The following is a 27299-nucleotide window of genomic DNA, read 5'->3' on the forward strand; positions in this document are numbered from 1 at the left end:
TATTTTGTTTTACTTTGGATTTGCTTTAGGCAATAGTCAAAATTAATCCAATTATTTTGTATACCAAATTTTTAAAAATATTAGAAAAAGGCTGGGAAAGGCTTTGGAATGAATTTTCCACTAGATTGTTTATCGGAATTCTTTTGATTTTTCACATCAAGACGCCAATTTTCAGATCCTAATAACATTTTGCCTTTGAACCTTTTGAAATTAAACAACTTAACAATTAAAAATAATAAATAAATATATAAATTAAAAATAAAATATATAAAAAAATGTTAATAATTATAATTTTAAAAAATGTTGATAATTAATATTTACTAAAATCAATCAGAATTTATTGTTGTGACAGACAGATTTACTTGACCTACTGCAGGCAACGTATAAAAATGCCACTTTAAGATTAAGTGACAAAGTATTTAAATTTAATTAATATGTTGTACGTAAACAAAAACACTAATTGCATTAGGAACATTTCAGAAATCATAGTTATTATTTTAAACAGATGCTCATTAGCTGCCATTCAAATATGTGCAAATGGTTCAATACTATAATTATATTGCCGCGTGACACTTGATAAATGACTTTACATGACAATTTATCGCGGCTAATTTGCATATTGCAATCTATTTGCAAATTTGTAATACAAATCGCTTTAAAGTGAGCTAAAGTCAACGTTGCATGCTGCAAATTCTTTACAATTGAATTAATCACTTAACTCCTAAACACAGAATTGATTAATGCGTGTCTGCTGTTGGTCTGAAATATTACGCATACGCACAGGTGCACGCCAAATATTTAACATACCCGAACCCTTTTTCCTGGAAACCAAAATAGTCGTTTTTGTTAAGTGCTCTCGACTGGGAAATACTCTGTAATAGGGAGTATTTTGATGCTGATATTATGAAAGAGCTAATAAATTAATATTTGTATAAATATGGTGAAAAACTAAAGTAAAATGTTATGCAAAGAATTTAAATACCAAGTATACTAAAATTTCAATATTAAAATTGTGAAAAAGTAAAGTTAATCTTTTAATTTAGATATAAAATACCAAGTATACTAAAATCTCATAATAAAATTGTGGAAAACCTTTTTAATATTTGTATTAAAAATTTCAAGACCAAATATACCAAGATCTCAAAGTAATTTGATAAGGCTCAGTCTAAAATATTTAGGCATTGAAAAAGATAGGGAATATTTTTACTTTGATTATTAAAAATCCTGAAAATTATAAATTTATCTTGGACTCTTATGGGGTTCACAATTAAAAACTAGTTTTACTTTCGAGAGAAGTTACGAAAATAGCTTATTAAGGCTCGTGAGTTTTAGAAATTAATGAATAAATTAAGGATATGATTTCAGCTTTGCTGAGTTATTATTTATTAATTATTATTATTTATTATTATTATTTATTAATTATTTAAAGCTATAAGTAAATGTGATATATAGTATAGTATATAAGAAACTGCCTACCAAATTTGTACACCTTAGTACTTATTTATAAAGAGAGCTTCAGCTTGACGAGGGCAGATTGACCAGGGTTAAGGTTTCTTCTAAGCTCTGCTGATATATAGCAACACATACACCCTAGGCATATTTTCAGAGCAGGGTATTCCAAATGGCAGTTTAAACATTTTAAGCAGTCACGAAGATTCTCTAGCTCTCTCAGAAAGCATAACAAACATATTTTCTTTTGAATTTTTTCGTTTTGTTTTTGGCGACAGCGACAAAAGTCGGCAAATTGGCTGCGTTAGAAACAAACGAAGCAAACGGCGAAAACAGCGCTTCTGGGAAGCCAGAAACTCTTGGATATGTATTCAAGTTGAAACAGTTGTACTTTGGCTTTGGCCAGCGTCGGTTGTCGGTGGTTTGTTTAGCGGCTTGTCGGATGAACATTTCATGTTTATGGCGCTGCCTTTTTCGGGCGCAACAGGACGCACCTTAAAAAAAAAAATAACAAAAATAATCGCGTCGCGTCGCGCTGCTTATATATCTAACCTTTAATTGGAAAGAAATATACATATATATAAAAGTAACAACTACCAAGTGGCAGCTGGCAGCTGCGAGCCGCCAATTGGCAGTTAACAAAAGCCAGTTGGAGTCGGGAGTTGAAGTCCACTCACAAATCGGCAAGTGCGGGCTTGGGAGCCGGCTTTGTGTCAGTCGTTGGCTGCTCAGTGTGTCAAATGTGTTGAACTTTAAAGTGGCCCCAGCTCAAGTGCTTAGCATAGACGCAGTCAGCTAGTCAGTCTGGCTGTCTGTCAGTTTATCATTCTGTCAATTCATGCAGTCCGCTTATCACGTTGTTTGACTTTGAGCCTCTTTTGAATTATGCTTTGCTATCTGCACATGGCCCAATGCCAGTCCCCCCTAGGCTTTTTTTTACATATTCGTTTTTTTATCACACCTGCTTTGAATAGCTCAAAAGCACTTCCAGTTGCCCCAACTTCAAAGCTTTTAAAGAAACCCACTTCAAACTCAACTCGTGAGCTGCACATCCCGTTCGAATTGGAGTCAAAGAATTTGTTACTTTTTAAGCTGTCCAAAAAATTATCTTTAAAGTTGTCTGAACAATTATGTGCACGATTAATTTAATGAGAACAAATGCTGCAGAGCTGCGCCGAAGCCTAAATACCCTTTCTATCTGAGAGTTAAATAAATGGGAAGATATGTATCAAATATAATATATGCTCGAAAACAAAAAAGTTCCTAGTCAAAAGAAGCTATCAAAAAAAAGCGATCGTAACTATTTAATACATATGATATAGCATAAAATATTATTCTCATAAAATCTTCTAAGCATTGTAATAGTCAATTATTATTAATTTGGAAAAACAAAAAGTTCTTATTACAAAATTCATGCTTCACCAATCCCAGCTGTATTATATAGATTTTGTCTTGAGTTTTAAAGTAAAATCTAGAAAAACATAAAGATATAGTGATAAAGTGATCCGATCTGACTGATTCCGACATATATACTAAAAGCAGCCAGGAGAATCATGTGTACCAAGTTTCATTTAAAAAACTTCACTTAAAGCTTAGTTCACATAGGCATAGACAGATATGGTATGATACGATATATATATGTATATCTTTATCAAGAATTGATCTCTCTGAATTCTTAACTATCTGCTGCGTAACACATTTCGTAACAATATTATAAAACTCTCTTAAAGCGTAGTCAAAAATGTTTTTTCAATTTAAAGATCAATTAAATGTGCCAAAATTGTATTTGTTCAATGAGTTGGCAAATTTGCTCGGACTATAACCAGGGGCTTGGCCAGACTTAAGAGCCAGCAAGGCCCATATAAATACAAAACGAGTGTTAAATCGATTTGCCAAAAATAGCATAGAACGATTTATAACACAGAAATTAATCTAAAAATATTGTAATACACAAAGGAAAAGAAATTATAAATAACAAATTCAAAGCCCATACTTTAATTGCAATAATCAGAAATTGTAGGCAAAGTCCCTTGAGCACTGCGGAACTTTGCGCGGCCTTAAGTCTATGATAAATTGAATTGAAGACCGGGCGCCAGCGTAGCGAGGGACGTAGAGAGAGAGAGAGAGAGGGGGGGGGGGTGGGTTACGACTCGTGGGTGCTGCTATCAATAAAAAATAAAAAAAAAAAAACTAATAACAAAAGCAGACGAAAAATTGTTGGGGAATTGTGTTGTAATTTTGTCAGTTATTATTAAATATTTGTATACGCTGTAAAATGCTTGCAAAAGGGTATGATGGTAGGGGAAAATATTTGGATAACTATAAACCTATCAAATGTATAGGAATAGTATCATTCGCATCTGAGCAAACCGACTGACCTCAGAGACTATAAGAGCTAAGGCTAGCAAATTTGGTATACGATTTCTTATATACCCTAAGTATATCAAATTTATAACAAAGTTAAAATAATTACCCTTAAACGGAAATCGTAAAAAAAACCCAATTGCATAATATTCTACGTCAGGCTCAATTACAGAGTGTCTACTAGTCGAGCAGCTCCTAATATCCTACCTCAGACTCAATTACAGAGTGTCTACTAGTCGAGCAGCTTGCGCTTTTATATAAATTCCAAATACGAGATAACAAAGTATTACGATATTCAAACGAAGTTCGTTATTGATTTGCCAACAGGGTAACCTAAAGTCAAGCACTTTTTTTTTTATTTGCTGTTTTGTTGATTTTTTTAACGCGTAGTTTTTGTTGTTGTCTCTTTTTGCACATTAATTGATAAATGTGTCTTTTATCAGTTTGTGATCAAAAGTAATTAAATGAGTGGAACGTGAAAAATATCAAAGAACACAAACACAAACACACACACACACACAATGTGAAAAGTGCGTTGAAAAAAGTGCGCGAGAAGAAGATAATTGTCAAGAGAATTAACAGTTACAATTATAAAACAGAGCAAACAATTTGCCAAGTGGCTGGACAAACATAAAACGCACAGCCAGACCGAAGAAGAATTCAAAACATAAATAACAACAACAACACGATAAGAACAAAGCAGCGACTGCGAACAACTTCTTTGCAGAGCTGCGCGAAGGTAAGCAGCGCAGCAGCAGCAGCAGCAGCAGCTGAAGCAGCAGATAAAATGGCGTTCAAGTGCAGCAGCGGCGTTGGCAGTACCGTTATTGTGGCTGCCATTGTTCTGCTGAGGCTGCACATCTGTTTGGGTAAGTGCGACAGAGATAGACGTAGCAATTGACTGTGTGTGTGTATTTGTTTTTTCTTTTCGTAATTGGAATACAAATGTTTGATCGTCGCATGCAAATGTCAACAATTAAATGTAAATATTTAATAGATAAGAGACTTGTGAAACCGACGACATATTGGGCATTCGCTTTGCCACATATCTTGAAGCGAATTTTAAAGCTACAAATGTATCTATAAATGTTAAGTCGCTTGCGGGGAGGAGGGCTAATTTGTTTGAGATATAAGTGCCCTGGGTTCACGTATCAGAAGCTGAGATGCGGAGAGAAAGAGAAAAATGGGAGATAGAGAGAGAGAGATAGAGCAATTTTTGGCCTTGTTTGGATAGGTGATGAGAGATAAATATAGAGCAAATGGAAAGAAAGGCAGAGAGAGGGAGATAACAATATAGAATAAGGGAGAGAGATAAGGAGAGGAGAATAGAGAAGCATGTGAACGATAAAAAGTAATTACAATTTATGTAAATGATCGATATCAAGGAGAAGGGCAGAAATAGAGGAAGAGAGAGAGGGAGAGAGAGAGAGAGAGGAAGAAAGAGAGGGAGAGAGATGGGGAGAGACAGAGAGAGAGGGACTGAGAGAGAGGGACAGAGAGAGAGAGTGAAAGATAGATAGAGAGAGAAAAGGAGAGAAGAATAGTAGAATTTACGATATAAGCAAATTATCGATATCAAACTCCATACTTATCGATAGGCAAACATACGAAATTTATATTTAGAAGATCCAAATTTATGACTTTATTAGGCATCAATTAAATGGAATTGATGCAGTGCAACGCATAACAACCCAATGCACTTATCTACAGTTAAACTGATTCAGTGCATACGCGAAGCAATCAATGATACTGCACACGCCCACAGCCCCCCGCTCCCCGCCACCCGCGCCCAGTGCACACGCACGTCCAAGTGCGGACGATCGTAAAAAAGCCAATTACACAAATTAGTCGGCGAGCAAATCAAATCTCACAGTTACGCAGCGTGGGAATGCAATTGCAGTTGCAGATAATCGTTAAATCGAGTTACCTGAGAGACACCCGTTCCCCCACGTGCCTTTTTTATATGCTGCCTAATGATATGCTCAAAGGTACCGCATCTATTTTTATACCATTTTTTGTATGGGTCGCCTCACAGGTGTGAATCCTCCGATTTGACGGACAGTTTTGACATGTGAGTAAACGATATTGTGGGCATGGCCGGGTGCTGGGAGTCCAGCTGACGTGCGGGTGTGTGTATTATGAACACACCCAAATTAATTTCAACACACAGACACATATCAAATTTGTTGTGCTACCTTGAGGGTTGGAGCTGCCGTAGCGTCAGGCATTGGACAGCTGACCTCAGTCAACCCCTCCGCCGCCGCTGTCTTTATCTCTGCCACATATTGACTCGCGCAGCTCGCTGCTATTTGCACTTGCAGCCAAGTTGAACGCACTGCGTCGTGACTGGGCACAGGGCCCGCCCGTCGACGCCGTCTCCCTCTCACCCCCTCTCTCTTTCCCTGTCTCTCTCTCTGGCCGCTTCCATTCGCCGGGTCAAAGGTGTCGAAATGCCCAACAGCTGCTTGCCAAAACGAAATAGTTTATGTATAAGCGAAGCAAAAAAATGAATTTATGCGAAATCAATTAAGTCAATAGGTGTGTGTGTGTTGTAACCCAGCGCCCCCCCCCCCCCCCGCCCTCTGGCCCCCTCCCGGCCCCGTCACCATTTAACTTCGTTTACTTTGCTCACAGTTTTTTTTTTCGCATTTAAGTGGCCGTGGACGCTTGGCACTTGGCTCGGCATCTGCCCCACCATTTAAGCGCCCCTCGTCGCCAGCTCCGTCTCCCCCTCCTTCACCCGTTTGGAGCAGTCTCACGGCTTTGATTAAATTGTTATAATTATTTGGTATTTTTTGTTGTGCTGCTTGTCAGCAAGTGCTTGCAATCGGAGCTGCGCACGTGTTTTTTCTCACACAACACGAACTGAAAATCTGTCGATCGAACACGAATTCCAAATAAAGCCTGAAAAACTAACAAAAGATTCACGGTTCCAATCAGTTCCAATCTTAAGCTTCGATTCGTGAACATAGTTCATGATAAAAGTGAAATCCGGATTGAAGCCCGACGTGCAGGCTTACAAATATTTATATAAATATTTGCCCAATATCATTGTAAAGTTTTTAGATTAACTAACATTTAAATTATAAAAAAACAACCTCAGACTTAGCACATTGCTATGTCATTATTTTTCACTTATATTCCGATTGTGGAACTGAATTAACACATATTCGCAGCTAATATTAATAAGTCTTATATCAGTTTAAAGTTAATATGATTATTATTATTATAATAAAATAATAGAAAATATATTGCCCATTGCTTTGTATTTAAATTTCACATATATTCTGAATGTTTAAGTGAATTTTCTGATACAAGTAAAATCGCATAGATTTATTTCGTGTTTAGATTCTTGCAAAAATATCTGCAGACAATTGTTAGAAAATAGCTCCTAGTTTTATTTTCTGAAGTCGGAGGAATATGTATATACAAATGAATTACAACCAGATTAAAAACGATCAGGTTTCATATGAGTAACATTTTTCCACCCAATTTCCACGATTGTGAGTGGAATTTCGCTTTTCTAATTCCGATTGTTGTAACATTGCAACCTCTCTTAAATAGAATAATAAGTTATTCAAACAAACTTGTCAACCCAAACACTGAAGGCCTCTCTTGCATAGCAATAAATTGATGTAGAGATTGTCAAAAAACAATAAAAAACACGAGCACAATTATGAGATCTGTCTGTCGCACCCAGATACGCCCCATAACAAATGCATTAACAGAGTCTGGCTGCAAACTGTTTTTTTTATTCTTTCTGAGATTTCCATTTATAATGCGCTGCATTCAGTTTGTTGCTCCTGTGTGGAATATAAATGTTTATTAACAGCCACAGCGCCCGTCATCTGAATAGTTACACGTCCAGTTTTAAGAGTTACATTTTCTAATTAATTGCTCTAGCAGCCAGCTCGGTTAGATAAACACGATTTCAACTAATTGTAGGCTCCATTAATTAGTCGCCATAACTCGTCCGTTGACTATGACAAATGTGCTCAGCTCTCTGGTGACAGTTAACAATTAGAGAGGGGCAAGCCCATCGATCACCTTTTAGGAGCAATATGTGTGTGTGCTCCTATTCAAAGCGTCAGCTGTGTTCGCGTGTGTGAATAGTTATTCATGCTGAATACGAAATACTGAATAAAGTGAATAGACAAAGTCTTTCAAGTTCATTTGCAAATGCCGCGTGGATGTTGTTTTCCCTTTTTCATCGCCTGTCCAGCTCCCAATGCAAGACTTCAAAGTGGAAACTGGCGGAAAAGCGACAAATGCGACAAACTCTAAGGCGATAAGCAGATCAATTAATTTCGTATACCCTATAAGAGTAGCTAGTAGAGTATATATATAATATGCATATCAATTACAATATTTCCTTAAATAATAAAAACAATAATCATTTAACCAAAGGAGCCTTAAGGTTGGGAGTTGATTCGCATTGTATGCCGAACCAGGGACCATTTTTTACATATTTGTATGCATAAAATAATAGTATAAATATTTATAAAATATAATAATAGTATAAATACAATCAGTCAGCATTTGTCAAGTGAAGAACTTCCCAATAATCGATTCGATTGTTCACGGTCTGCTTATTTGATATTCAATTTGTCCTGACAGACAGACAGACAAAGGAAACCTTCAAGGCGAGCGCAGGAAACAAGCCCAGCAATTGGATGACACACCACAAACATAAAGTTATTACAAGTACAGATGGATTTACAAGCGTGTAGTGAAAGTGTGCTGAGACAAACGGAACGAATTTCATAATGTGGCAAGAACCGAAGCCAAAAGACAATCAACCAACAGAAGAGGCCAAAGCCAAAGCCAAAGCCAATAGCAGAAGTTGTGAATGCCAAGCTAAACACAAGTAACAAAGACTCTGTTCGGGTTGCAGGGGTCGTATGAGTAATGAAAAATGGAAAAGAAAAAAAGAACAGACTGCCCGACTAGGAGATACTCTCTAAACAGCTGCGAGTTGTAGTAGCAGGCATTTAAACTTTTTTCTACTTCTACTTCTACTTCCTCCAGTCTCTGGCCTCCACACTCTGGAAAAAAACCCTTCTTAAATAACTTTCGAGTTTATTATTTTTTATATATTTTTTTCTGATCGTTATGCAATTTTTTAGAGCTTAAACATGTTATACAAATTCGTGTACATAGAAAAGCTTAAGGCTTTGGCCTTTCAAAATCAATTTTAACTAATTTTGTAGTAAAGGGTTTTAGATATCAAAAAGTGAAATAGTCCTTAACTGTGTAGGCTACTTGAGAAACTACATACTTAATTCTACATACTCCAGCTCTTATAATCTCGGAGATAAGTTAAAAAAAAGTGGGACTAAAATGGGATATCTATCGATTCCTTAATCTTTGAGATTGGGCAGATTAAGAGACATTCATTCGACTCGGCTGTCTTTCGAAGCACAGATGCCAGCTTCTGTCTTTCACAAACAGTATACCCCATTTTACCCATTTGCCATAGTTACAGGGTATTAAAAAATAGAACACAATGGGAGGAAAAAACATTTGACACACACGCAGACAGGAAAACAACTGTGACAAAGATAAAGTTTTCATTACGCAGACGGCAAAAGCGGAGGAAAAACCGAGCTACAAAAAATATACTTATATATGAAAATAAAAACTAATGTCCCGGATGCTGTGTGCAAAATTTCGCTCGCAAATGACTCACGGCAGAAAGGACAACGCACCCAGGGGCGGATGGGGGGAAGGCAGAAAAAAGCGCGTAAAAAAAGTAAAGTAAAAAAAAAAAAAGGACAACAAACAAACGAGGCAAACAACTGAACGACCTAATTCGATGCAAAGTCAATTAATTTGTGCAGATTAATTAGTTAAGTCGAAACTAGTTGACAACGGGCCGCGCCTCAATTACAGTTTTTAGTCTCCAGTTACCCGGAACCAACCCCCCCCCCTCTCTCTCTCCCTTCCGTGCTGGTTGTGGCCAAGTTCAGGTACGAGCCGTCGTAATGGCCAACGGCTGTTGACTCTGCTGTCATTAGCGTGTCCAATCATCCACCCCCAAAACTCGCGTCCTCTTGGCCAAAGTCGGTTGACTTTTTAATGCGCCATTCGTTCCTTTTAATTGTCCTTTCTGATAGATAGTCCTGTTTTTCTTTTTTCTTCTACCACTATTTAATGGCTGTTGACTTTTGGCCCGCGTTTGTGACACCTCCCCAGGGTTAGATATCTGCTCGTTGTGAGATTTTTTTAAGCGAAGCTCAAGTTGCATTTAAGGTTTAAAGTTAATTGGGCTACACTTTGTTGGAGATTTCTATTATTTTGAGCTGATTATATTGAGCATGAGCTTTAATCAGTTGAACCATAAAGTTTCTCAAGTACATTTATGTTGTATTTAAGGAGAAAAGTGGGGAAAAAAGCCCTGGGGAGTTGTCTACTTTGCACAACTTGTTGAATTGTAATTCCCAAGTGGTTCTAACGTTAACTCATAGGGAGGGAAGAAATAGCATGGGAAGAAATAGCATGGAACTTTTATACTTAGATTAATTCTAATCAAACAAAAGTCTTTATATTCCCAGAAGAATGTTCTGCATATGATATCGTGAAACTATTTATATCAACATATCCCCCGCATATTATAGTTACAATAAATTGTAAGCTTCTCTTCTCGCAGTTTTTCGTGAATGCCTTTCTTTGCACTTCCCATATTTGTGCTTTTTTTAATCAAATTGGCAACATGCTGAGCCGCAAAAGTTTTCCATAACTCCCACAGTCATTTTCTATATAACCATAAACAAACCATTTCGAGAGCAATGCAAACAAGAAACTGTTGCTAATTGGATGAACAAAATGCCTGCTAACTCAATACCTGTCATAATTATGAGCAACAGAAATAGTTATCATATGTTTGTCGAAGATTAAATACTCTTGCCAAGATATATGAGAATTGATACCCAATGTGCTTATAAAAGTTAGATGATAATTATAATAAAGGAGCTATAATAAAAGATATAATTTATTAGATATTATTAATTTCGATCCATTGTGCTTATAAAAAGTTATATTAATATATAATAGTGCGTTAATCGTAGATGTTCCTTTTATATGAGAAGTATAATGATGCTTGAAATTTATTTTAAGATATATTAAAATCAAAAAAGGTTTTTGTAGAAAAACTCTAATTGATCTAAGGCAGGTATATGATATAGTAGGCTGATAAAGGCAACTTTGACATATATAAATAAAAGATGGATATATCTATGGGTTTCCTTTCCAATCAAGAGACTATACATTGAGGATAATGTATAGTAGAGAGATTCTTATGATGATGGTAGTGAGATATTAAAAATATATTTTCATATATTAGAAAGCAGGATGGTAAAGTGGTCAAGTAGGTGACATCTTGGACAAATGTACTTCCAATAAGAAAAATATTGATGCATCTTATTGCTTTCTTTCAAATCAATAGAAAACACAGAACAACATATGTTGCTATATTGAGTCGGCTAATGATATTAGCTAAGAATGCATATAACTTATCGATCAAACGAAAATAAATGCCTGTTTCATTTAATAACCAAATCAAAAGACCCTCTTCAAGGGTATAAAAAGAGAGGCAAGCAAATGTAGACAGCTGCCAAAGCAAGGATGATGCAGAAAATCAGCTAAATATACTAATATACTCACAAGTACTCATGCTCAAAACGAATGAGTGCGAATGAGTATGTTCGAGTATGAGTATTATGAATTATGAACCTTTTCATTACAATTGCTGACGCTCAGGCATGCGAAATATGCTGATAAAATATGTAGATGATATGTTGGAGCCGGGCGACAACTCACAGACACGCATTTATAATGACATTTTAAATGCTTCGAGCGGGATGTGCGAAGGGAATTACGTCCCAAGAATGGCGTCAGGCGTCCCTTATTCGTGTCCTTGGCGCTCTTTAAACGGAACACAATCCAGTCACGAAATATTAATACTGTCAGCGTTTTTTTAGTCAAATATATGTATATATGCGTGTGTGCTCGAGGGGAATTATGCTTAGTTGGGTGGGATTTGTGGACATAATACCAAGTGCTTGGGATAAGGCGGCGCCAGTTCTGTTTATGAGACCAAGCGACCAATTGGAACATGATTAAGTGCCTGCTCCTTGACTAAGAACTAAACGAACTGCAAATATATGAAGTACTTGAGAGTTTTCCTATACTTTGAATATTTATTGAGTTTGCGTAGGAATGGAAGTTTTTTAAAAAGGAGGTCAAGCTGCGCACTGAAATTAGTTTACCCCTGCAATAAATTATCAATCCAACTAATAAAGTTAAATTTAAGACATTGTTGAATATGATCTTAAGTGAAAGAATTCAAGGAAAGAAAGATAGTTGAATATTAAACATAGTTTTATATAAAATATAGTTGAATATGATCTTAAGTGAACGATTTTAAAGAACGGCGAATAAATTAAATTGTGGATAACCTTTTCCAGTTCAGTAAGCAACTTCAGACCTGAAATATTCAACTCTTTATGGAAGGGTGCTCAAAAAAACTCGGAAGGTTTGTTAAGAGAATATCTGTGTATTCCCATATTTAATTTCGAGCCTTATCTATTGTAACTTTTGTTCTTTATATTAGTTTTTTATTTATTTTTTACTTCTTTCACCCTCCTGAAACTAATATTTAGTAAATTTTACTCTTTGCGGTATTTACCAACACTTTTTATTTCTTTTAAGTTAGTTAATAAGAATATCTGCGCATTATCTACATTAAAATTAAAGTCTTATCTATTGTAACTTTTCTCTTTTGTATTCGTTTTTTATTTTTTGGGCCTCAAAATATTTTCACCTTTCCGAAACTTATATTTTGTAAATTTTAGTTTTTGCAATATTTACCAACACTTTTTATTTCTTTTGCGGTTAGTTAATACTGGAATCTAGTTGAAATTAAACATTAATAATAAGAGAGGAAAATTTGTATATCTATACCCTATAAATTTGCATTGAACGGTTGTATTTAACTTTTTGAGAGGGTTTTCCCACTTTCAGTAGAGATAAGATGCGCAAAGTTTCAAGTCCGGAGGTTTCTTATTTGTATTTAATTTCCAGAACTCCTCTTCTTTTATTTTATTTGGTAAAGTTTTCCCCATTTCCAACAAAATTTCATTACAAATTTTCACGCCCCTGCTCTGATTTGGCTACAGAAATTCCCGAACTAACTCCCATTTTCCGGGCAAGCACCCATTTAACCACTTAATATTTTCACCCCACAAATTGTTCCAATTATATTCGTAGAAAACCTTTGTTACCAATTATGCATTCAATTGTATTTTTCTTTTTTCTTTTTTTTTATGTATAATGTTTGTTTTTTGTTGCTTATCACAAAATCAATACGCGATGACGCGGACACTTCAGTTAGGTGGGGGCGGCGGGGGGTGGGGGATTGTGTGGGTAGGTTTTGATAACCCATATGCTAATAACTAATATCTGTATTATATTTATTTATGGCTTGTATTGGACTTGAGCGTATGCAAGCACACGACCCAATAACAACAACAACAACAAAAACAACAACAAGCGGCGTCATTAGCAGGAAAAATCTTATCAAATTACGCATACGCCGTGTTGTACGCATGAATTGGGTTGGGATTTAAAGCCATCCCCCGCATTTAGACGTCTCCTATTGAGGTCAATGCGAGCTTATTAAACTACATTCATAATTTTTATGAGTCCGTTGATGAGTATAATGGGTAAATACTCGAATCTCTTGATGTGAGGGTATCAGGGTGAAGCCAGCGCAAATAAAGCAGGGGTTGCACTTGTTGTTGTTGGTGTCTGGACGGGGGGGAGGGGGGTTGGCTTTTCGAACGGGCGACTCTTACTTAAATTCCACTTGTGGACGCCACACTTTGGGCCATTTGTTTGCTTCAATCACAGGATTAAGTGCACTCAGAGAAATATTGTGAAGTTAGGAAAGAATATAAGAAAAAAGCCGGACTAGATCAAAGCTTCTTAATTTTCGAATGACTTTTAGATTAAAATGCGTTTTCTTTATTCTCGAAATTTATAAAAATAAAAGATTGCACAATTCAAAGTAAATTAAAAAGAATATTATTTCCAAAAAAAAATATATAAAATAAATTTAATATATTTAGAACTTTTTTTAAGCCCAGAGTTTCTTAAATCGAGTATTCACTCTTAGAAATGTTGTAGTAGTAAGTATTTAATACTTAATCAAATCTTCTTTTACCTCGAAATTTCTTAACACTCAAGCACAGTACTCAATTTAAGAATCGTACTTCTAAGAAATACTTCTATCAAGATATATTTATTTAGTCCAGAATTATAAAGAAACGAATTTTCAGAAAAATCCTCATCCTGGAATTGGTTTTCAAGTTCAAAGTCCAAAGTCTCAAAGTACTTAATCAAAAAATTTCCATAGGAAAACACTTGCTTTAAGTATTTAATATAATCTTCTTTAATACCGACTTCTTTTGGTGTCAAGTATTTCTTAAACAGTTCACTCAACTTAAGAAATTGTGTAGGTCCAAGAAATTCTTATATTAAAAACTTTTAATTAATCCCAGAATTTCTTAAATACTATATTTCATCTAAATAAATCGAGGTTTCTAAAAAAGGTTCACACTTCTTTCAAGTACGTATATTCTTGAATTAAGAATTTTTAATGATTGCTTTTGAAATATTGCGAAGCATATAACTAAGTTATAATTTTCTAGAATTTATTACAGCCCTTTTCTCCAAGTGTTTAATTTTGCCATTGATTAAATTCTTGCTTTTCGTTTTTTCCCCTTGCAGCGCTGGATGTTTATTTTCCCACCACGTCCGTGAAATTCAAGCTGCCCATCAACGAGGAGTCGGAGAGCATATTCTCGAAGATACCGCTGGCCCAGTTTCAAGTGTTGCGCATGGACAACAATCAGCCGGCCGCGGAGTATATCTACAATCTGGAGGAGAATCCGCTGCTGCGCCTCAATGCCAGCTCCGGCGAGGTTTATATGCGCACCGATTACCACACGATCAACGGAAGCGTTAAATATGTGCTGACCGCCTTTCCGCGCCGCCAGGAGGAGACCTCCGCGGAGCAGCAGCAGCTGCTGCAGCAGGTGGCGCATCTGACACTGGAGTTGCTGCCACAATCTCTAGCCGATTACTGCGCCGAGCTGGAGCACATATGCTTCTGGACGGGCGCACACTATACGATTGCCGAGACCACGTCGCAGAACCGGCGCAGCTTTGAGCCCGTGCTGATTGGTGCGCTCAATTCTCGCGCCGCCAAATATCTGTGTCCGCATCGCGCCGTCGAGTATGCTTTGAAGGCGGGCAGCGCCCACTTCGCCCTCAAGCAGAATCGTTTGTACACGAAACAGCCGCTGGATCACGATGAGCTGAACGGACTGCAGGCACGGGCCGGCCAGCTGCTGGCCACGGTCAGCTGCACGGTGAAGCTAACCGGGCAGGAACAGCGCCAATTCTGGCGCAGCTACAATATCACGCTGCTGGATCGCAACGACAATGGGCCGCATCTGCAGGAGCGCCAGCCGCACTTTAACTTCAACCTGGAGCAGCCCTACTTTAAGGCGGTAAGTGTGTGTGTGTCTGTGTGCACGGCCCGAAGTGCTCCAGACAAACGTCTGGACGCTGTCTACGCTTGGGCTGGGTGCGGGCTTTATTGAATTCGCGCTTGATAAACGCCCACCAGACACGCAAGCGACAACCCCCACTCCCCTCTCCCCTCTCGCCTCTCCCAAAACGTAGGAACAGTATAAACCACCCAAGAGGCAACCCAGTTTCCCATTATTTGGCCATTAGGAAGTCTGGCGTTTTTTTCGTTCCTTCATTTCCGTAGCTCATCATTAAAACGCGTAACTTTGTAGCAGCTTTTATGATTGCGGCACGCAGCCAGTGTTGTAAAATGCTGCATCAAAAAAGTAGCTAAATATCAGACAAAAAATAGCTAAAATCAGCTAACCCAGAGTACCCAAAGAGATATAGCTAAATCATAAATAAAATAGCCTGATTTGCAGGCAGCTGATAATTTTAATCTCTAAAAATAGCCAAACATTAGCTCGAAAGTAGCTAAATACCAGACGAAAATAGCTAAAATTAGCTTTATTATTCTATGGCATTCAGTACCCAAAAAGAAGAAGCTAACTCAGTTTTATAATAGCCAGATTTGCAGGCAGCTGCAAATTGAAAGTTCTAAAAATAGCTACCAATTAGCTAGAAAGTAGCTAAGTACAAGATAAAAAATAGCTTACATTTGCTTACTAATTCTGCGGCACTGAGTATCCAAAGAGAAGTAGCTAAATCAGTTAAGAAATAGTGAGATTTGCAAATTTAAAGCTCTAAATATAGCCAAAAAATAGCTAGAAAATAGCTAAATGTGCAGCAATGCTCTAAGGGTGTCAAGTGAGTCGAGTTTTGGCCCTTAAAGCTGCTACGCTTTAAGTTTTGCTGCGGGCCGCAGGCTCAAATTATGTTGTCATGTTGCGGCCAAGTGGCCAGAAGCAGCGCGTAGCCAAGCCTATTCCCGGGACGCCAAAACTATGTCATTTAGTTGTTAGTTAGTTGCAAGTAATTGCTCAACATCCTTAAAATAAGTACTATATAAAATAAAACAACTAAGTGTGCTCGACTAGGGGATACCCTAAACCGAGCTTCCCTCTGCATAAACACGCACCTTTCCTCACGAATGCCTGCGGCAGTGCTTCCTCTTCCCTTTGGCCAACACTATATATTGTAAATGCAGTGTTGATTAACTTCGATCTATATGAAATTTCAGGACTTAAATATGAGAAAGAAAAGTGTGTAGATGCTTTGCTTTTAAAAATAAGTTTTTGTTTCAATTTTGGGAGCAGGCATCCAAAGTGTTTCCCCTTCCCTTTGCCCCACACTATTTATGGTAAATGCAGTGTTGAATAGCTTCGGTGCTTATAGTCCGATCTTTATGAAACTTTCAAGGCTTAAATATGACAAAGTGTGTAAAGATAGAAAGTGTGTAGATACCCAAGCACAATGCTTTGCCTTTAAAGAAAGGTTTTTCTTAAATAATGAAATATTCCCGATGCACATATATTATACGATATCCTGCATACTTATAATTTTCAAGTTATATCTCGCATCGATTTATCAATATTCCACTCTTGATCAACAAGCTGTTGCTCCCTTCTATTTATTACTTACATTCGCACAAAACTAATATACCCTTTTTTACCCATTCTTTCAATGGATTTGGGGTGCAAAAATAAAATGTCACCAAAGTTGAGCCATTACAAAATGTTGTAGGTAATTCGTATTTAAATTAAGTATTCAGCACTTGGCTATAATATTATATATATGGGCGTAAGAGTTCTCTAATTTAATGTGTGCGCCCAAATTAACAGCCAGCTATGAAGTCAGGCAATGGATGTTGTTGGGTGTGTTCCAACGGCAATAGAAATAATTGTTGACAGGTGTTTGGAATTTGTGTCGAAAAGTCAAGGGGTTCCAACTGCTTTCGTATACAAAGGAAGTACTTTTTAAGCCCAACTAGCCTTTAACTTTTAACAGGCAAATGGTGAAATATGAAGTATATATATTCAAGGAATAGATTGCAGCTTTTACGGCTCCTACTTTAAATCAACAAAGACCCTTCCCTAACTTTCTATTATTTTTAATAAAACGGAAATTCTTTTACAAGCCCAAGTACCTGTTAACTTTAACAAGTAGATGGTAAAATATAAACTGTAGATATTTATTAAAGAATAGATTGCAGCTTGTTCAGCTTCTACTTAACTTAAGCAGCTTTTTACTTTAACAGGTAGATGGTAAAATGTGTAGAAATAGTGTAGAAATTTGTAAGGGAATAGAGTGAAGCTTGTTCGCCTCAATTCCTCAGTTCCGCCTCAGTTCCTTCCTAACTCTTTCCTAAGTCCACGTTAAGTCTTCTTATAAAACGGACATACTTTTATAAGCCTAGCTAGCTTTTAAATTAACAGGTAGATGGTAAAGTGTAAAATGTAGATGTTCGTAAAGTAAAATATTGCAGCTTGTTTGCCACCTACTTAAACTCAGCTTAGTTCCTTCCTCAACTCTCCCTGCTCAACGCCTTGCCTAACTCTAGTGCCTAAACCCAAAACGAGTTAGGAGCTGTTGTCACTAGAAAATGGTTTTATAAACAGGTTAACTTCCATACACCAGGGCGTCGTTTCGCAGTTCCTAGAACGCCCACAGCAAATGTCAGCTCCCCAAGGTGTTAACTGTAGTCCCTCCTTAGCCCCAATTGCTGACCTTGTGCATAAAAACTAGATAAAATGCTAATGAAGCTAGCCAGGAGCAGCTGAGTTCCTTGGAGACAAGCTAGAGGTCACTGGGAGCGGTCCACGTAGCATTTAATTATCGCGGGTCAGTTAATGTGAATGCTAATCAACCCTTCCGTTCCATCATTGCAGGAGGAGCCGGTGGGCGAGAAAATCATCTACCTGGACAAGGACACGCTGGCGGCAAATGCGCATCTGAACTATGCCATACTTAATGATAAGCTTGGACTCGTTCAGCCCGATTGTCACGCCTACGAGGCGGATCACACTGGCAGGCCGCACACCATCATTAGCTGCCGTAAGTCCAAGAACCAAGTCTCTCTCTTTTGTATACCCTTGCAGATATGAAAGGTATAAACTTTATACATATATATATATATATATATATATTCAATCTAGACAGACATCTTTCCGCCTGCCTGTCTTTCAGCTTCGAAGCTTTCTACATGAAACAGATCCGTGGAAAACTAATTTATTGTATGGAAAACTCTTTTCCTTCCCATGATATCCTGACCAAACTCGGGTTCTATCAAACTCTACTCATGAGAAAAATCCTGTTAACAACGAAGTACTATATCATATAGATACAAGAGGTAGAATCAGCTCTAAATGAGTTTTTGTGTAGAAAACCTTTCTGTTTTTCAAAGTATCCAAGCTCCACTCATACAAGACAAATCCTATCATCATAGGATATAGTACTTCGATATCATATAGCTACGATAGAAAGAATCGGTTCAAAATGTGTTTTTGCACCGAAAACTTTTCTGTTCTTCAGAATATCTAGACCAAAGTCGGCATTGATGAGTTCTACCAAGATTCAAATCCTATTAACATATGATATGGTACTTCGATATCATATCGATACGATAGGAAGAATCGGTTCAAGATAACTTTTTGTAAGAACATTTTTTGACTAAACTCAGCAATTGCGAGCTTTACTATCTGCAAGAGTATTTGATCTTCGAATCAATATAATTCCTCCCGCTTGTTTCTTATCCTTTATCCTTGTTCCCATTTTCACTAGAGCTGCGCTTTGCCCGGAACGGAGTGTTGCGCCAGGAGCCGTACTGCTTTGATTTGCAGGCCCGGGATCTGACCATTCAGGCGCTGAATGTAACGCAGACGGCGACGGCGCACATCTGCCTGCACGTGGACACGAGCCAGCTACACGAGAGCGACCAGGAGCGACCGCAGGCGCTGCCGTTGCGTGTGCGCCAGCAGCGCATCTTCGACAGCGCCGGCGAGTTGCTGCACACGGATGTGGCCGGGCGCCGACGCCTCAGCGTTGACTACGAGAAGGATGTGTTTGTGCATCGCGCAGCGGCTGCCTTTTATCGCGTGGCACAGCCGGATAACTTTGTGGAGCTGCTGCGAGCGCGCGGCTGGCGCTTTGCCCTCGCCGAGGATCGCAGCGGCGCCTTCGGTCTGACCGAAACGGCGGGCATTGTCTATGTGCGCGACGCCCTGGCGCTGGAGCATGCCCCGGAGACGGTCTACTTTCTGAACGTGACCTGGATCGATGCGGAGAAGCAGCCGCATGCGTTTGTCATCAACGTGCACCTGGTGGAGGGCAGGCCGGCGAATGCCAATTGTGAGCTGCGGCTGAAGTCGCGCTCGCAGACCTGCGCCCAGGTCAAGTATCAGACGCAGTGCGGCAAGTTCTGTGGCCTGGCCACCAATGGCGGCGCATGCGTCTGGCGCGGCACCAGCTCGGCCATGTTCGGTCGCAACTATGGCTCCTGTGTGCCCGACGCACGCTACTGTCCGGATCATGTGTGCGATGCGCTGGAGGAGCTGAATCCACATGCCTGTCCGCAGGATTGCACTCCCGCCGCGCGCATTGTGGGCCCGCATACCACCAACGATAATGGGCGTGGCATACTGAGCGGTTCCGGCACGTGCCTCTGCGAGGACAACGGCAAATGCAGCTGCGCTCCGCTGCCCGACGAGGAGGAGGTGAAAACGCGACGCCAGCGCAAGCGCAAGAATGAAACGGAACCGGAGTTGGTCAGCGCGACGCCCGTGCAGGTCGACCAGCAGGATCCGAATGAGGATGCACTGGCGCTGGGCGTGCTGCATTTGGCGGGCATGGAATGCAATCGCTCCTGCCTGCTGGTCGTCATCAGCTGCCCGCTGCTCTTTGTGCTGCTGCTCCTCTGCCTGCTGCTCTCGCAGCGCAAGCTCTGGCAGCGCAAGCTGGGCAAACAGTCGGCAACGCCGGGCAACAAGCTGGCCCTGCCACCCAACCTGGAGGCGTTGGGCGGCGATGGTGATCTGCCGCTGATGCCGCTACAGGGCGGCTTCAAGTTCGAGAGCGCCGACACCAAATGGGAATTTCCGCGCGCCCAACTGCAGCTGGACACGGTGCTGGGCGAGGGTGAGTTCGGTCAGGTGCTGAAGGGCTATGCCACACAGATTGCGGGCCTGCCCGGCGTCACCACCGTCGCCGTGAAGATGCTCAAGAAGGGTGCCAATTCGGTGGAGTATATGGCCCTGCTCTCGGAATTCCAGCTGCTCCAGGAGGTCTCCCATCCGAATGTCATCAAACTGCTGGGCGCCTGTACGCAATCCTCGGAGGCACCGCTGCTTATTATCGAGTATGCCCGCTACGGTTCGCTGCGAAGCTATCTGCGGCTCAGCCGGAAGATCGAGTGCGCCGGCGTCGATTTCAGCGACGGCGTCGAGCCGGTCAATGTCAAGATGATGCTAACCTTTGCCTGGCAAATATGCAAGGGCATGAACTATCTAACGGAGCTGAAGGTGGGTAAAGTTCTGGACATGATTGGGTAGGGTTGGTTGCAGGTGGGATTTTTTGGAGGTCTGGTATCCTCTGTGGAGGGTGAGTGGATGTGATGTGGGAAGGTGATAATTATCTTGATATGAAATGGAGCTGAAGGTGGGTAATCTTTTGGACATGATTGGGTTGGGGTATGCTGATGGGGTTCATCCAGAGGTCTGGTATCCTCCGTGGAAGGTGGGTGAATGTGATGTGGGAAGGTAATAGATATCTGGATTTGAAATGGAGCCAAGCAAAGGGATAGGTGGGATTGATTGTAACAGGGGAACTGAAGGAGGTTAAGCTTCTAGACATGATTGGCTAAGGGAAAGCTAGGATTGCCCAGAGGACTAGTATCCTCTGAGGTTAGTAAGTGGTGTTAAGGGGAAGGTTGGTTGAGTAAGCTTCTGAGCCAGATTGGGTTGGGTAAAGCAGCTGGGATTATCAAATGTCTGGTAGGAGGAAGAATCATTATGATTAGGTTAGCTTAAGTCGGTCCGAAAAGTGGCGCCTCTGAGATTAGTAAAGGACTTTGGACAGTCCAGGTCAGGCTGTCATCATTCGAATGCATGAGCTAATGCTGCTGAGTCTTCATTTTTCCAGCTGGTGCATCGCGATTTGGCTGCACGCAACGTGCTGCTCGCCGATGGCAAAATATGCAAGATCTCGGATTTTGGACTGACGCGCGATGTCTACGAGGATGATGCGTATTTGAAGCGCTCCAGAGATCGTGTGCCCGTCAAGGTGAGTCCCCCACAAGAGCTCTTTTATCATATAAGCCTAATATTCCTCTCCCTCCATATACACACTCCTTCTCTCTTCTTTTTCTCACTCCAGTGGATGGCGCCTGAATCTCTGGCGGATCATGTGTACACCAGCAAATCAGATGTTTGGGCATTTGGTGTGCTCTGCTGGGAGCTAATTACATTGGGCGCTTCTCCATATCCCGGCATAGCGCCACAGAATCTCTGGTCCCTGCTCAAGACTGGCTATCGCATGGAACGTCCAGAGAACTGCTCCGAGGCTGTTTATTCCGTGGTGCGCACCTGTTGGGCTGATGAGCCGAATGCGCGTCCCTCCTTCAAATATCTGGCGGCGGAATTTGAGAAGCTGCTGGGCAACAATGCCAAGTACATTGAGCTGGAGTCGAATGCCGTATCCAATCCGATCTACTGCAGCGACGAGGCGGCGCTAATGCCCAGCCAGGAAGTCGTTGAGCAGCTGGGCGAACCGGAGTCACTGCAGCATCTGTGGTCGCCGCCCAAGATTAACAGCTACGACCAGGATCTGGCCAATAGTCGCGAGGAGTCTATCACAGAATTTCCGGCAGCGACGGCAGCAGCTGCCCCACCCGGCTACGATCTGCCGCGTCCATTGATCGAGGCCCGGACCACGGAGCAGGTGCTGCGCTATGAGAACGATTTGCGCTTTCCGCTCAACATACGCAAATCCAGCTGTGCGCCCAGCTACAGCAACATGGGCAATGGCTGTGCCACAGCCCTGCCCGAGTATGCGGTGCCCGTGAAACGTGGTCGCTCCTACATGGACATGACCAACAATACGCTAATACCCGATAATCTCGATAATCGCGATTTTGAGAAGCATCTCTCCAAGACCATCTCATTTCGTTTCTCTAGCTTGCTTAATCTCAAGGAGCCCGAAACGCCCCAACCACACGCCGAGGATGCCGTCTAAAATTAATCCTCCATTCCTCCATTCACTTGAGTCACTTTTTTCTCAAAAATTCATACACCATATTTTCTAATAGCGCCTGGTTTTTTAGTTCAAATTGTTTGTTAATTAGTTTTAATCTTATTCCTATCATATTTAGCTTTATAATATTGCCAAAATTAACTCGAATACTCTGTTGCATTTACAGTGTGAAGCTTATGAGATTCTATAATCGAAGCTAGCCAAAAGCTATAATTAATCCTTGCTATAGTTTCATTCAAAACCCATTTTCATACAAATTTAATAGGCTTTTAATTTTCATATCGGATCAATTCCCGAAGCATCCCATAATTTTAGTGTACTCGGAAAATTGCCATAAAATGTCCAATATATATTTCAATCTTTTATCTCAATTCCTTATTTACTAAATATTTTTAAAGTCTATTATTATCATGCAACTTTTAAGGGATTTTTGTTTCGGAATCCAAGTCAGGCTTTAACACTCCAATACTATTTAAATTTATAATTCGTCATTTTACAACACTGTTCACTCTCCAATATATATTCACACGCACATTTCCCAATCGAAATATTTATGAACTTAAACTCTCCCAAGCTTATGCCATATTTTTAAGAGCTCTAGTTGCCTTTTGACGCAAAAAGGAAATTAAATCGCTAGTCTTAATAAAATAAAATAATCTATGTATATTTTATTAATTTTAATTGCCTATAAAAGTATACGCTTCTTGTCGCAAATGCACACAAAAAGATCATGATTTTAGCTTAAAGCAAGGGAAATCAAAATATTTGCGTTGTGCAATTTCTAAAATATTTTTGAAAATTTTTGAAAGTCACGATCTTACCAAATATTAATATTTATTCAAAAGAACCTTTCAAATTTTCTTAAGATTTGTGCACGATAATTTTAAACGCCAAGTATTTCTAGCACCGTGCTTCAAGTTAGGCACTTGCTTATATATACTATATAAACTATATATAAAGCATACAAAGATATATTAGCCATAAGAAATTTGACCATTTGTACTTATTGATGTATATGCCAAAAACTAGACTGTATATAATATATTTATATAAATTTGTATGCCATTTCTATATAATATAATATTCAATATAAATATATATAAATTTAAAAATTTGTCCTAACTGTTAGAGATACGAAACTAAAATTGCATTTTGGATCAAGAGTTAACATTGACACGAGAATTTAAAATAGGTGAACTATATCGTCGGACAAACAAGCGGGACATCGCCGGTTCAACTCCCGCAGCAATTGTCAATTTTTATATTTATTCATTGAATTTGTTAATATTTAAATGTGGGCGAATGTATAGACGCATGGTGGGAATTCGACTGACCTTTTTGACCCGGACAACGCCGGGTAATTTCTATTAGTATATGTATATATTTGAAAAACAAGAAAGTAGACGCACCCAATGTCTATTCCTCCTCGGGCACCAGCAAATTCAGACTCGCCGCGCTTGCCACGCTGCCCAGGAAGCTCTCCTCGTCGCCGCGCACCGATAGCGCCTCGCGGCCCGTGCAAACCTTGCGCTCGCGTATCATGGCCGTGCGCTCCCAGCGTGAACCCTTGCAGCTGCTGCAGCTATGCTTGGGCAGCTTAAAAACGGTGGTGGTGCGATTACCGCAATCCTTGCACTGAAAGAAACGCTTCTGTGCATCGACCACTTTGAGTGGATGCTTCTCCTCTTTACAGCGCTCGGCGGCCGCAAATGCGGTGTATTTGCAGCGCTGGCAGATGACCGCCTTGCAGGGCATTTTATATGTGTTTAGCATTTTCTCCTCCATGGCCTCTTTGCGCTCCAGCTTGTCGAAGTAGTCGCTTTGGGCCTCCTGTTCGCGCAGCTCGACCAGATTTGTGTGCGACGATGTGGCGGCCATGATGCGTTCTATGCGAGTTTTACGCATTAGTTCGCGTTCCTCCTCCTCGAGCTTTTGACGCTTCCCACTGGTGGAGAACTTGTCGTGCAGCTCATCGATGGCGCGCCGTTTGCCCGTCGTTGTGCCGCGCGTGGAATTCGGATTGACCTTCTCCAGCGGCTTCTTCTTGAGCAGCGCAGCTGCTTTCAGTTTGGCGCTCTGCGCCTGGCGTGCTCCAATGTTTATCTCGAAGCTAAAATTCTCGCTGCCCGCGAGCTTTGGCGTTAGGCTGGCATCGAAGGAGAAGCCGCGATTCTTAAACTTTTCCGGCACGCTTTGTGGCGTCGTGGGCATGGCAGCTTCCTTGGTCGTGGGCGTTGTGGGTGTTGAAGGCGTGGCTTGAGACGTTGCCGGTGCCTGTTCAAAACGTTCGCTTTCCGCACGCAGCTGGCGCAAACGCTCCAGATCCTTATAGCGCTGCTTGCTGGTTGCCTCCACATTGCCTGCAAGGCGAGAAACGGGCCCGCCGCGCTCTGCATAAGGCACATCTACGGGCAGGCAGCTCCTCGGCTTTGATTCGTGATCAACGCTGTGCGCAAAGGGCGACACATCGTAACCGGCCAGCTTGCTGAGACGCTCGCGCTCCTTATTGATAAGCTTGGCGCTCTTGCGTGCTGGCACCGCTGAGAAACTTGGTCCACCATAGAAAACCTCGCTCTTGCCTGTGAAAATACGTATGAATAAAGGCTGAAAATAAATTAATATATATCTACTCACCCAACACCTTGTTGCGCAGCTCGTTAAGACCGCGTCCGGTTGTGGCCGATTGCAGCTCGGACCGCCTGGACATTTTGCCAAACTCCTGCTTCACATGGAACACACAGTAATCGCAGTCGGTTAGATTCACCAAAGATGTGCACTTGTCGCCATTCTTTTTGGTTGCCCGGCATGTACCCAAATCCTTGGACTGGCCCAGTATCATCACCTTCTGTGATGTATCAATGGACAGGCAGGCGACATCGTTGCTGCCCGCGCGCTTCTCAAAGATCGTTGGATTTAGGACAGCCAGACACATGCCCTCTGCGGTTTTCCACAGCGCTTTGTGCGCCTCTTTGAAGAGGAAAATGGAGGCAGTTTTCATTTCACCGCGCAGATCTGATAGACGCCACGTGGAGTAGGGATCACCTTTTTTAGTATTGCGCACCGGCTGCTTGGACACCAAGGCACCGGCAATGACCCAATCCTTGGTCAAATCGCCGCGATCTATGTGAAATGCTAGACCCGAAAAAGGCACCGACTTGCGGCCGTTCATGCGCTCCTGCAGCAATGCGCTGGATATCAACGGATTGATCATGCGCAGCCCAAACACGGGATCTGTATAAATAGCTGAGATCGTAGACTGTTGCAGGGATTGGACCGAGGGTGCGGCTGCTACTGCTGCCTGCGCTGGTCTTTGGAAAGAGTTGCTCGCTAGCGCCTTTCGCTGGATGGGATTGTGCGGGTTTTTAAGACGCAGAGCCTCCGGCTGTGCCGTTGTGTCGACCAGTTTTACCCCTGCTCTCAACGACTGATCCACCTCGCGAGCCACTTTGCTCTCGTGTGCACTTTCACGTTGCTCTTTGAGTTTTTTATTGATATCACTGCCATATTCATTATACTTGCGCTCCAAGAAGTTCTTGACCTCTTCGTCGTCAGATGAATCGAGTTCCGGCTCATTGGATTTCAGTTTTGGCTGTGCTTTTGTCTGCGTTGGCTTCACGGTCACCTCATAGCTAAAGGCGTCTGCGAAGCTACTGTCTTCGCGTAAGCGGGGCACCGCAGTGGCCAAAGTGGGTGGCGTCGGTGTCGGTGCTACTGCTGCTGACTTTGCATTCTCCGCATTATCGTTTTCAGCTTCGCCCAGCAGTTTTTCAAGTGCCAGTATTTCTGCTTCGTCGTCTATGCTTATATCTGACTGTGATACATTTGCAGGACCCATTGTCTTTGTTTTATTTAATAACAATAAATAGTTTTCACAGCGTAACCGATTTAGCGCGCATACAAATCATTTTTGGCGGGCCCAGCTGGTGTGTATTGAAAAATGCTGTAGGACGTGCATTTGCCAACACTAACGATACAGCTGCTTTAATTTATCGTTTAACATATCTGCAGCAACGCTGACATTAGTACTTATCCAGTGCTGTGTAATCGCAACTCACTCGCGGTCATTCACTTGGTTCAGTTTTAATGAGCGAACTAGTTGATTGCATGAAACGCAAAAAAATCATTTTGGTAGTGGTTAAGCCTACAAATAAATATGCGTGTCGAACATCCTGTTAAATATGTATACGAATTGATTAGACAAAGAGTCTGCATGTATGCAACAACCTGCAATAAGCAACAGAGAAATGAGCATTAATAATGAACACTTGCAAATTATTCAATTGAGCCAATGGTTCTTTTTCGCTCATGCACAACCCAACACTAATTTCTTCGTCAATATGTCATCTTTCGGCTTTTATTCACGAAAAGTTTAGTTGCAGAGCCCCGTAATATTTAAATTTTAATGCTCTGGACAGTGCTAAATCGTAGCCAGCCGCCTGTCTAATAAACAATAACAACACGGAACATTAATCAGACACTCACGCGCCTGCTGCAGCGGCTCTCGTAAGGCCCTGAAAATTGTCAAATATTTGCGGTTTGGTCGGAGACGGACGCGGTGCCGATTTGCCCAAAAAAGAAAAAAAAGAAGAGTGCAAAAATCAAAGCTAACCGGGATTCCGCACCCAAAAGAAACGTGTATTTAGTGTGTAAGAATAAAGTTTTCTGCCTTAACTACAGGCCTACAGCTCCGCCCGGCAATTAGTAAG

At 40.8% G+C, this 27299-nt stretch overlaps 2 protein-coding genes across 2 annotated transcripts; one reads left to right on the plus strand and one right to left on the minus strand.

Moving 5' to 3' along the window:
- The first annotated feature begins 4533 nt into the window (after positions 1–4533).
- Positions 4534–22812, plus strand: Ret (Ret oncogene). The gene is made up of 6 exons (XM_064683533.1): positions 4534–4682; positions 14602–15386; positions 18237–18402; positions 19129–20864; positions 21484–21624; positions 21718–22812. The coding sequence occupies exons 1-6, from the start codon at positions 4601–4603 to the stop codon at positions 22573–22575; spliced, it is 3768 nt and encodes a 1255-aa protein (XP_064539603.1). The 5' UTR covers positions 4534–4600; the 3' UTR covers positions 22576–22812.
- Positions 22813–23976: 1164 nt separating this feature from the next.
- Mcm10 (minichromosome maintenance 10 homolog) lies at positions 23977–26504 on the minus strand. The gene is made up of 2 exons (XM_064683520.1): positions 25228–26504; positions 23977–25172 (listed from the first exon to the last, which is right to left on the minus strand). The coding sequence occupies exons 1-2, from the start codon at positions 26426–26428 to the stop codon at positions 24010–24012; spliced, it is 2364 nt and encodes a 787-aa protein (XP_064539590.1). The 5' UTR covers positions 26429–26504; the 3' UTR covers positions 23977–24009.
- Between the last annotated feature and the right edge of the window lie 795 nt (positions 26505–27299).

The sequence above is a fragment of the Drosophila montana genome, unplaced genomic scaffold (assembly GCF_035044405.1).
Source record: "Drosophila montana isolate Dmon_TW-CO22-7 unplaced genomic scaffold, ASM3504440v1 contig_2626_1, whole genome shotgun sequence".
NCBI lineage: Eukaryota > Metazoa > Arthropoda > Insecta > Diptera > Drosophilidae > Drosophila > Drosophila montana.